The sequence below is a fragment of the Myxine glutinosa genome, chromosome 6 (assembly GCF_964187855.1).
Source record: "Myxine glutinosa chromosome 6, kmMyxGlut1.1, whole genome shotgun sequence".
Lineage (NCBI taxonomy): Eukaryota > Metazoa > Chordata > Myxini > Myxiniformes > Myxinidae > Myxine > Myxine glutinosa.
Window position 1 is genome coordinate 3,459,153 of NC_136266.1, and position 12,000 is coordinate 3,471,152.

The following is a 12,000-nucleotide window of genomic DNA, read 5'->3' on the forward strand; positions in this document are numbered from 1 at the left end:
TGTGGTTAACTATAAACAGTTTGAATATTTGTGGTTAACTATAAACAGTTTGAATATTTGTGGTTAACTATAAACAGTTTGAATATTTGTGGTTAACTATAAACAGTTTGAATATTTGTGGTTAACTATAAACAGTTTGAATATTTGTGGTTAACTATAAACAGTTTGAATATTTGTGGTTAACTATAAACAGTTTGAATATTTGTGGTTAACTATAAACAGTTTGAATATTTGTGGTTAACTATAAACAGTTTGAATATTTGTGGTTAACTATAAACAGTTTGAATATTTGTGGTTAACTCTAAACAGTTTGAATCTTTGTGGTTAACTATAAACAGTTTGAATCTTTGTGGTTAACTATAAACAGTTTGAATATTTGTGGTTAAATATAAACAGTGTGGTTAGACAGTTTGAATATTTGTGGTTAACTATAAACAGTTTCAATATTTGTGGTTAACTATAAACAGTTTGAATATTTGTGGTTAAATATAAACAGTGTGATTAAACAGTTTGAATCTTTGTGGTTAACTATAAAGTTTCAATATTTGTGGTTAAATATAAACAGTGTGGTTAAACAGTTTCAATCTTTGTGGTTAACTATAAACAGTTTCAATATTTGTGGTTAAATATAAACAGTTTGAATATTTGTGGTTAACTATAAACAGTTTGAATATTTGTGGTTAACTATAAACAGTTTGAATATTTGTGGTTAACTATAAACAGTTTGAATATTTGTGGTTAACTATAAACAGTTTGAATATTTGTGGTTAACTATAAACAGTTTGAATATTTGTGGTTAACTATAAACAGTTTGAATATTTGTGGTTAACTCTAAACAGTTTGAATCTTTGTGGTTAACTATAAACAGTTTGAATATTTGTGGTTAAATATAAACAGTTTGAATATTTGTGGTTAACTATAAACAGTTTGAATATTTGTGGTTAACTATAAACAGTTTGAATATTTGTGGTTAACTCTAAACAGTTTGAATCTTTGTGGTTAACTATAAACAGTTTGAATATTTGTGGTTAAATATAAACAGTGTGGTTAAACAGTTTGAATCTTTGTGGTTAACTATAAACAGTTTCAATATTTGTGGTTAACTATAAACAGTTTGAATATTTGTGGTTAAATATAAACAGTGTGGTTAAACAGTTTGAATCTTTGTGGTTAACTATAAACAGTTTCAATATTTGTGGTTAAATATAAAGTGTGGTTAAACAGTTTGATCTTTGTGGTTAACTATAAACACTTTCAATATTTGTGATTAACTATAAACAGTTTGAATATTTGTGGTTAACTATAAACAGTTTGAATATTTGTGGTTAACTATAAACAGTTTGAATATTTGTGGTTAACTATAAACAGTTTGAATATTTGTGGTTAACTCTAAACAGTTTGAATCTTTGTGGTTAACTATAAACAGTTTGAATATTTGTGGTTAACTATAAACAGTTTGAATATTTGTGGTTAACTCTAAACAGTTTGAATCTTTGTGGTTAACTATAAACAGTTTTAATCTTTGTGGTTAACTATAAACAGTTTGAATATTTGTGGTTAAATATAAACAGTGTGGTTAGACAGTTGGAATATTTGTGGTTAACTATAAACAGTTTCAATATTTGTTGGTAACTATAAACAGTTTGAATATTTGTGGTTAAATATAAACAGTGTGATTAAACAGTTTGAATCTTTGTGGTTAACTATAAAGTTTCAATATTTGTGGTTAAATATAAACAGTGTGGTTAAACAGTTTCAATCTTTGTGGTTAACTATAAACAGTTTCAATATTTGTGGTTAAATATAAACAGTTTGAATATTTGTGGTTAACTATAAACAGTTTGAATATTTGTGGTTAACTATAAACAGTTTGAATATTTGTGGTTAACTATAAACAGTTTGAATATTTGTGGTTAACTATAAACAGTTTGAATATTTGTGGTTAACTATAAACAGTTTGAATATTTGTGGTTAACTATAAACAGTTTGAATATTTGTGGTTAACTCTAAACAGTTTGAATCTTTGTGGTTAACTATAAACAGTTTGAATATTTGTGGTTAAATATAAACAGTTTGAATATTTGTGGTTAACTATAAACAGTTTGAATATTTGTGGTTAACTATAAACAGTTTGAATATTTGTGGTTAACTCTAAACAGTTTGAATCTTTGTGGTTAACTATAAACAGTTTGAATATTTGTGGTTAAATATAAACAGTGTGGTTAAACAGTTTGAATCTTTGTGGTTAACTATAAACAGTTTCAATATTTGTGGTTAACTATAAACAGTTTGAATATTTGTGGTTAAATATAAAGAGTGTGGTTAAACAGTTTGAATCTTTGTGGTTAACTATAAACAGTTTCAATATTTGTGGTTAAATATAAAGTGTGGTTAAACAGTTTGATCTTTGTGGTTAACTATAAACACTTTCAATATTTGTGATTAACTATAAACAGTTTGAATATTTGTGGTTAACTATAAACAGTGTGGTTAAACAGTTTGAATCTTTGAATAACAGTTTGAATCGAAGGTTAGATAGAGCTGCTGTGTAATGGACGTGTGTATCAGGTAAAGTGTTTATTGCTTCGTGTATTATCATATAAAGTGATTTATGATTTAATTTATTCGTTAGTGTTAACACTTTAAATAAATGTAGTCATTAGATGAGTTTAAATAAGGATATTACATTGCTGTGTTGTCTAACTGTCTGGACACAAGTTTGAGGTTGTGGGTCCATTGATGTCGAGTAATCTACTGATGTGGACCCGCCGTTTGGAAGGGTTCTGGGCTGAAAGGATCGAAACCTCGATGAAAAACGGTGCCCAGCTGATGATCCGGATGTTGGGAAATCAGTCAATTGCTTCTAAGTCAAGGTTATAACTTCAAATATAATAGATTTTACAAGTTTATAATATATCTGTATATGTGCGTTTATATGTGCATGTGTAAGTACGTTTGTTTATATATATATATATAGCTCTCTTCAGTGAAAGACACATGAAAGCCCGCTTGGAGTTTGCAAAAAAGCACCTAAAGGACTCAGACTGTGAGAAACAAGATTCTGTGGTCTGATGAAACCAACATTGATCTGTTTGGTTTCCGTCTGCCATAAAGCCCAGCTCGGTGGAGTGTTGCAGTGATCGTTGTCCTTCTGGAAGTTTCTCCCATCTCCACACAGGATCTCTGGAGCTCAGCCAGAGTGACCATCGGGTTCTTGGTCACCTCTCTTACCAAGGCCCTTCTCCTCCGATTGCTCAGTCTGGCCGGGCAGCTCTTGGAAGAGTCCTGGTTGTTCCAAACTTCTTCCATTTAAGAATTATGGAGGCCACTGTGCTCTTGGGAACTTTCAATGCAGCAGAGATGTTTTTGTGGGCTTCCCCAGATCTGTGCCTCGACACAATCCTGTCTCTGAGCTCTGCAGGCAGTTCCTTCGTCCTCATGGCTTGGTTTTTGCTCTGATATGCATTGTCAGCTGTGAGACCTTATATAGACAGGTGTGTGCCTTTCCAAATCATGTCCAATCAATTGAATTTACCACAGGTGGACTCCAGTCAAGGTGTGGTGACATTTCCAAGATGATCAAGAGAAATGGGAGGCACCTGAGCTAAATTTCAAGTGTCATAGCAAAGGGTCTGAATACTTATGTAAATGTGATATTTCAGTTTTTTCTTTGTAATAAATTTACAAAACTTTTTTAAATCCTGTTTTCTCTTTGTCATTATGGGGTATTGAGTGAAGATCGATGAGGGAAAAAATGAATTTAAAAGATTTCAGCATAAGGCTGCAACATAACAAAATGTGAAAAAAGTTAAGGGGTCTGAATACTTTCAGAATGCACTATACATGTATAGTGTGTGTGTGTGTGTGTGTGTGTGTGTGTGTGTGTGTGTGTGTGTGTGTGTGTGTGTGTGTGTGTGTGTGTGTGTGTGTGTGTGTGTGTGTGTGTGTGTGTGTGTGTGTGTGTGTGTGTGTGTGTGTGTGTGTGTTTAATGTCCAGCTTCCTTCTTGGGACTACAGTGCAGTAATTTGCCTTTATTTTGATTATCCTCAGATACGTCCTTGTTGCAATATTCTCACAAGATCCCCTGAAAAAGTTTTTTCGGGCCAGCCAGACAGAGCGTCGTGCAGGAGACGTCTTCTACATCGATGTTGCACATGTTCTCGCAGCAACCCAAGGTACAGTAATTGCAACAACTGCTGAAATAAGATATCATTCCCCAGGGTGCTGCAGAGCCTTGCTGCCCCCCCTCTGCACAGCAGCAGACATGAGGGACATAGAGCACTCGGAAGGCATAACAATGGCCGGTACGCGACTCCTCCTCGACTCTAATGACACTTTAAAACATGAAGTTGTTTCCATCGGTGAATTTCTGCCATGAAAGCACCAAAACGGACTTGCTGAAGACGAGGCAGAGGATAAGGTGGTGTGGAGCGAATGTAATCAGGGATTGGATGGAGGGGTCAAACATTGGCCACTGCATCCTTCGTTCATGGTGCTATCCGCATCCTTGCTTCCCTTCCGATACCCACGAATAAACGTTGCTCATACTTCATGTATGAGCAACTGCCCCTCTTGCTGAAACTTCCAAAGCTCATCGCACACTTTGCCAACGTGCTACTCAAGACTCGTACCAACAACGCCGGTGATCGGGCACAACAACCTGGCCGTCTTGGACGCAAGGAGAATCTTCAACGAGAAAAACAATCACTTCAAGTGATCATAATCATTTGTCCAAAGCAACACATTGGCCTAGCCTCAGTGATTTGATGTTATTACCCTCGCCTGAGGACAGGTTATTGCATTCGAGTCCGTTTGTAACTTGGCAAAAAAAAAAAAAAAAAATTGCAAGAATGTTGATCACTCCGGTTTGTGTGTGTGCTCGTTTGTCCGCTCACTTATACTTGCCTACAGGTCACAATTTTAAACCGATCTTCACGAAACTACACCAAACGGTAGAGTTCGTGGTCCGACAAAATCCTATATATTTGGGGTCAAAAGGTCAACATAGCCCAAAGGTCAACCACTTTTTTCAAGTTTCTAAAATCCTTAATTTTCATCCGATTGACTTGAAATTTGAATAGGATTTTCATATCAGTGAACCGAATTCAACCACCAACTATTTTTGAGATCAGCATAGGCCAATGGTCAACAACAATTTCCAAATTGTAAAATACTTAATTTTTATCCGATTGACTTGATTTGAACGTGATTTACATATCAGCAAACTGAATTCAACCACCAACTATGTTTGGGATCACCATAGCCCAAAAGATCAACATATGCCAAAGGTCAACAACAATTTCAAATTTCTAAAATCCTCAATTTTCATCCCATTCACTTGAAATTTGAATGGGATTTATATATCAGTGAACTGAATTCAACCAACAAATATTTTTGCGATCAGTAAGACCAAAAGGTCAACAAAGGCCAAAGGTCAACAACAATTTCAAATTTCTAAAATCGTCAATTTTCATCCCATTCACTTGAAATTTGAATGGGATTTACATATCAGTGAACTGAATTCAACCAACAAATATTTTTGAGATCAGCAAGACCAAAAGGTCAACAAAGGCCAAAGGTCAACAACAATTTCAAATTTCTAAAATCCTCAATTTTCATCCCATTCACTTGAAATTTGAATGGGATTTACATATCGGTGAACTGAATTCAACCACCAACTATTTTTGAGGTCAACATAGGCCAAAGGTCAACCACTTTTTTCAAGTTTCCAAAATCCTCAATTTTTATCCGATTGACTTGAAATTTGAATAGGATTTTCATTTCAGCTAACTGAATTCAACCACCAATATTTTTGAGATCAGCATAGGCCAAAAGGTCAACATAGGCCAAAGGTCAACCACTTTTTTCAAATTTCTAAAGTCCTCAATTTTCATCCAATTCACTTGGAATTTGAATAGGATTTTCATGTCAATGAACTGAATTCAACCACTAACTATTTTTAAGATCAACATTGGTCATAAGGTCAACATAGGCCAGAGGTCAACCACTTTTTTCAAATTCCTAAAATCCTCAATTTTCATCCGATTGGGTTGAAATTTGAAAAGGATTTTCATATCACCTTACTGAATTCAACCACTAACTATTTGTGAGATCAGCATAGGCCAAAAGGTCAACATGGGCCAAAGGTCAACAACAATTTCAAATTTCTAAAATCCTCAATTTTCATCCAATTCACTTGAAATTTGAATGGGGTTTACATATCAGTTAGCTGAATTCAACCGACAACTATTTTTGAGATCAGCATAGTCCAAAAGGTCAACATAGACCAAAGGTCAACCACCTTTTCCAAATTTCTAAAATCCTCAATTTTCATCCGATTGACTTGAAATTTGAAAAGGAATTACATATCGGCGAACTGAATTCAACCCCCAACTATTTTTGAGATCAACATAGGCCAAAAGGTCAACATAGGCCAAAGGTCAACCACTTTTTTCAAATTTCTAAAATCCTCAATTTTCATCCAATTCACTCGGAATTTGAATAGGATTTTCATGTCAGCGAACTGAATTCAACCACCAACTATTTTTGAGATCAGCATAGGCCAAAAGGTCAACATGGGCCAAAGGTCAACAACAATTTCAAATTTCTAAAATCCTCAATTTTCATCCGATTCACTTGAAATTTGAATGAGGTTTACATATCAGTTAACTGAATTCAACCAACAACTATTTTTGAGATCAGCATAGGCCAAAAGGTCAACATAGGCCAAAGGTCAACCACCTTTTCCAAATTTCTAAAATCCTCAATTTTCATCCGATTGACTTGAAATTTGAAAAGGAATTACATATCGGCGAACTGAATTCAACCACCAACTATTTTTGAGATCAACATAGGCCAAAAGGTCAACATAGGCCAAAGGTCAACCACTATTTTCAAGTTTCTAATATCCTTAATTTTCATCCCATTGACTTGAAATTTGAATAGGATTTTCATTTCAGCTAACTGAATTCAACCACCAATATTTTTGAGATCAGGATAGGCCAAAAGGTCAACATCGGCCAACGGTCAACAACAATTTCAAATTTCTAAAATTCTCAATTTTCATCCGATTGACTTGGAATCTGAATAGGATTTTCATGTCAGCGAACTGAATTCAACCACTAACTATTTTTGAGGTCAACATAGGCCAAAAGGTCAACATAGGCCGAATTTCTAAAATTGTCAATTTTCATCTGATTAACTTAAACTTTGAAGACGGTTTGCATATCAGGTCACTGAATTCAACCACTAATTGTTTTTGAGGTCAAAAGGATGCTCCACTGAGTGCCATGCTAATTTGTTCTGTTTTGCCAAGTGTCGCTCTACGAGTGATTTTTCATTACTTGGCAAATTTTTTTTGTTTTTTTTTTGCAAGTATGTTGCTCACTCCGGTTTGTGTGTGTGTGTGTGTGTGTGTGTGTGTGTGTGTGTGTGTGTGTGTGTGTGTGTGTGTGTGTGTGTGTGTGTGTGTGTGTGTGTGTGTGTGTGTGTGTGTGTGTGTGTGTGTGTGTGTGTGTGTGTGTGTGTGTGTGTGTGTGTGTGTTAGTCTGTCCGCTCACTTATACTTGCATACAGGTCACAATTTTAAACCGATCTTCACAAAACTTTACCAAATGGCCGAGATCGTGTTCCGACAAAATCCTATATATTTGTGGGGTCAAAAGGTCAACATAGGCCAAAGGTCAACCACTTTTTTCAAATTTCTAAAATCCCCAATTTTCATCGGATTGACTTGAAATTTGAATAGGATTTACATATCGGCCAACTGAATTCAACCACCAACTATCTTTGAGATCAGCATCGGCCAAAAGGTCAACATAGGCCAAAGGCCAACCACCTTTTTCAATTTTCTAAAATCCTCAAATTTCATCGGATTGACTTGAAATTTGAATAGGATTTACATATCGGCACACTGAATTCAACCACCAACTATTTTTGAGATAAGCATAGGCCAAAAGGTCAACATAGGCCAAAGGTCAACAACCATTTCAAATTTCTAAAATCCTCAATTTTCATCCGATTCACTTGAAATTTGAAGAGGATTTACATATCGGCGAACTGAATTCAACCACCAACTATTTTTGAGATCAGCTTAGGCCAAAAGGTCAACGTAGGCCAAAGGTCAACCACCTTTTTCAAATTTATAAAATCCTCAATTGTCATCCGATTGACTTGAAATTTGAAACGGATTTACATATCAGCGAACTGAATTAAACCACCAATTATTTTTTAGATCAACATAGGCCAAAAGGTCAACATAGGCCAAAGGACAACCACTTTTTTCAAAATTTCTAAAATCCTAAATTTTCATCCGATTCACTTGAAATTTGAATGGGATTTACATATCAGCAAACTGAATTCAACCACAAACTATTTTTGAGATCACCATCGGCCCTGGTGTTGGGCTAGCGGCTAGGGTGCCGGCTTAGGATCCTAGGATCCTGGGTTCGAATCTCGGTCGATCACCGAATTAATGCCAGGGGGGTTGACTCAGCCTGTCATCCTTCCGAGGTCGGCTAATTGAGTACCAGTTCACTGGTAATTCCCTGTTTGTCGTTGAAGGCGGAAAAAAGGGTTGGCGTCAGGAAGGGCATCCGGCCGTAAAACATTGCTTCAAAAAGGGGACCAAAAAACAACAACTACCACGGTCCCCGAAAAGGCCAACCCCCGCTTTGCGGGGAAAAATGGCCTCTAAACGGTGGTCATCGGCCAAAAGTCAACAACAATTTCAAATTTCTAAAATCCTCAATTTTCATACGATTCACTTGAAATTTGAATGGGATATACACATCAGTTTACTGAATTCAACCAACAATTACTTTTGAGATCAGCATAGGCCAAAAGGTCAACATAGGCCCAAGGTCAACCGCTTTTTTCAAATTTCTAAAAGCCTCAATTTTTATCCGATTGACTTGAAATTTGAATAGGATTTTCATATCAGCCAACTGAATTCAACCACCAACTATTTTTGAGGTTAAAAGGATGCTCTACTGAGTGTCATTCCACTTTGTTCTGTTTTGCCAAGTGTCACTCTAGGAGTGATTTTTCATTTGTTTGTTTGTCTGTCTGTCTGTTTGTTTGTCCGCACCGAATAAATATGATTTTCTCTGTAACCGTTGGTGCGATTGACAGGAAATTTTCAACATAGATGCAACTCCACCTGTAGAATTTTTTTCATGATGATGATGTCATACGTCACGTGGTTCGGCCGCCATCTTGGAAAAACCGAAAACAATTGCACCTCTATCTCGGAAAGCGCTGAACAGAAAAAATTGAGACATGGCTCATTGTAAAGAACTCTCCATGTGGAATAAAATATGTTAATGATGCCATAGGTGCCTCCATTATGATGTCATAATTCGACAAGTACAAAACTTCATCCAATCAAGATGAAATTTCTTGAGCATCATCTCGGGATAAATTGGTGGAGAAAAAAAAAACGACGACGTTATCAGTCACGTGGTTCGCCCGCCATATTTGTTTTAACACAAAAGCCTTAAAAATAAACACTGAAAACACGTCCTGGCGAGGGACTGCAATCTCCGATTGCTCTTTCTTGTTGCAATTTGCTTTAATTACACAATTGTTTTTTCTCATAAAACTCATTTGAAGTGTTGAACTCTATGCAAATAGGAACAAATTGGCTCATCACATTCATATAACATCAATGTGGGGTATTGACTGATGCATAGACACCTTAAATTATAATGAATCTGAGCTAACTTGGATTGTGTGAAGACAATTGCTCTAAATTCCCCCAGATATTGCAGAGTTTAAGCAATGTTGCAAAATGCATAGTATACAACATTCATCGCAAATGTTTCAGCACATATGATGGACAAATGTCTCAGGTATATTTAAATGAAAACTGGGTTTAATTCTGTCCATTGGTTGACAAATTATATAGCTATTTGTAAGTTCATTTTCAGGCCTGTTTCACAGCGTAGGACCCAACTTCCAGGACCTGAGCATGAGCGCCTGCTTTCCTTCTTTTACGGTGTCTATGGCACAAACTAAATGAGGAGGACAAAGATAGCAAGAAATACATTTAATCTGGCAAGTCCAAATTAAACATAACAGGCCAAATGCTACACAAGATGCATTGCCCATGGTTGTGGTGGAAGCGTGTGTGTCTATTCCCTTCTCATGAAGAATGCACCACACACCTGCATGCTCATCTGAAATGTAGGAGCCTTCTCTGCACCATCTTGGTTCGTCCATAACTGAGGCAGATGCCTGGGCATACCTCCCTCACTTTCATCAAAAGATGCCCAAGGAAGTGCCGGGGCATCGGTGTTCGGCAGAGTGGCGCTGCAGAACATCGGAAAACCCTGAGCGACGGCAGATGTGGAGTCAGCTGGGAAGGAAGGCCAGGAATCATGTGATAGGCCAAGTTTTAAGGACTGACCCAATGGGCCAAATGTCAATGTTTCACTTCCTTTAAAATGAGCGAGTTGAGACAGTGCTTGCGGTTGCGGCAATAGGGGTGCCGGACCTGTTGTGCCGACCACATCTGATGCATCGCTCATTGGATGGAGCGGCGTAGTCTGCTGGCTTGAGTAGAGGGAATCGTGTGAGGAGCCGGGGGTAGCTTGTGGCGTCAAATGCGGAGGACCAAGTGGCGTTGCAGTTTGCACCGAGCTTGGGGTGTCACGCTGGCAGCTGGAATATGCGGTATCTTGGGAAAATGGAGTCGACCCACAAGGTGTAGTCGAAATGGTTGTTCCACCTGTAGAGCTTCCCGACGATGGAAGGCCTCCGCAACCATTCTCACTGCTGCTTCGACGTCTGGGATCACAAGGCTGGTGAGCAGAGGGAAGGGCAATACTTAAAAACTATGCACAGTTTCAAGCTTAAAGTACGGTCTGCAGGGTTTCACATCGTAGATCATGGGCACTCGGTGAGCGCAGTAGGAATACTTTGTGAATAATTAATTACACATCTTTGAAACAAATAAAATTGGAACCACGTCAATCAATCAGTTGACTCCAAATTAAACTTTAGAAAATACAGAAGAGTCCTGGGACATGAATCAACAAATTCACTGTAATGAACAGCAATTAGAGAGGCCATAACTACCAACTACTGGCCATTCTGATCTAACTCTTCCTGACCTCTCGCCTCTCTGCCCAGCCCCTGCCCCTCAGGGTCACCCATGTTCTGCTATGAAACTATTTCCTTGTTATCCTCTCCCCCTCCCTCTCCCTATCCCCCCCTCAAGTCTAAACTCAATGCTCACCTCCAATCCTTCTGATCCTTCTCTCACCTATGGAATTGTCTTCTTGAGTCTGACGTCTCAAGCTCCCATGTTACAAGATTTCACCTGTGTTGCTTTTTTAATCACTTCTCTCTTGTTCAATTAAATAAATATGTTTTATGAAAGCTGCATGGGCAGTTTCTGTGTTGTTGCTGTTGCTTAGATGTTTGTCCATGCTGAGGAATGATACAGGAACTAAAAGCTCTTCTGCCAATGAAAGCATTATCGATGTCCAAACATGCAATCAAAGTTCCGTAGAGCCTTCTTAATGGGATCAGGCAGCCATAGTTAAGAGGATTGGCCTGCATATAGTAAAGATACGGTGCATCGGCGCATCGTGGTTGAAACCCAATGGGCACCATACATTATATTCACTACATGGGACAGAAATTTCCGTGGAGGTGAGGAACCTCTAGATAGAGGATGTAAAGCTTCATGCAGTGAACTAGCTAGCTATGGACCTCCTAATGGAAGCCTGTCGGACATGCATGATTGGCCCATTAAATGTAAACACCGAGCACGCAAAGCTTTGTCCAGTGCATGAGGCCACACTGTACGGTGCTTAAAAAACGAATAAAGTACTGAAGAAGTCCCAGGAAGGTACAAAAATGCCGGTTGTATTTATCTCAGGCCAGGAAATCCTTGTTGTTCATCACACTACAGCGAGGAGATCAGGGCAATCTCGCACCGTGTGTGCCACAGTGGTGATGTAAAACGACTATCACGTTACTCATTACATGTT

At 37.5% G+C, this 12,000-nt stretch overlaps 1 protein-coding gene across 1 annotated transcript in view; it reads right to left on the reverse strand.

The window, feature by feature from the left end:
• LOC137429544 (histone-lysine N-methyltransferase SETD1B) overlaps positions 1 to 12,000 on the reverse strand; it is a 237,926-nt gene that overhangs the window by 170,067 nt on the left and 55,859 nt on the right. The window contains exon 7 of the mRNA XM_078779562.1: positions 10,168 to 10,803. Within this exon, the coding sequence (XP_078635688.1) occupies positions 10,168 to 10,803 (636 nt within the window). The remainder of the gene's footprint in view (positions 1 to 10,167; positions 10,804 to 12,000) is intronic.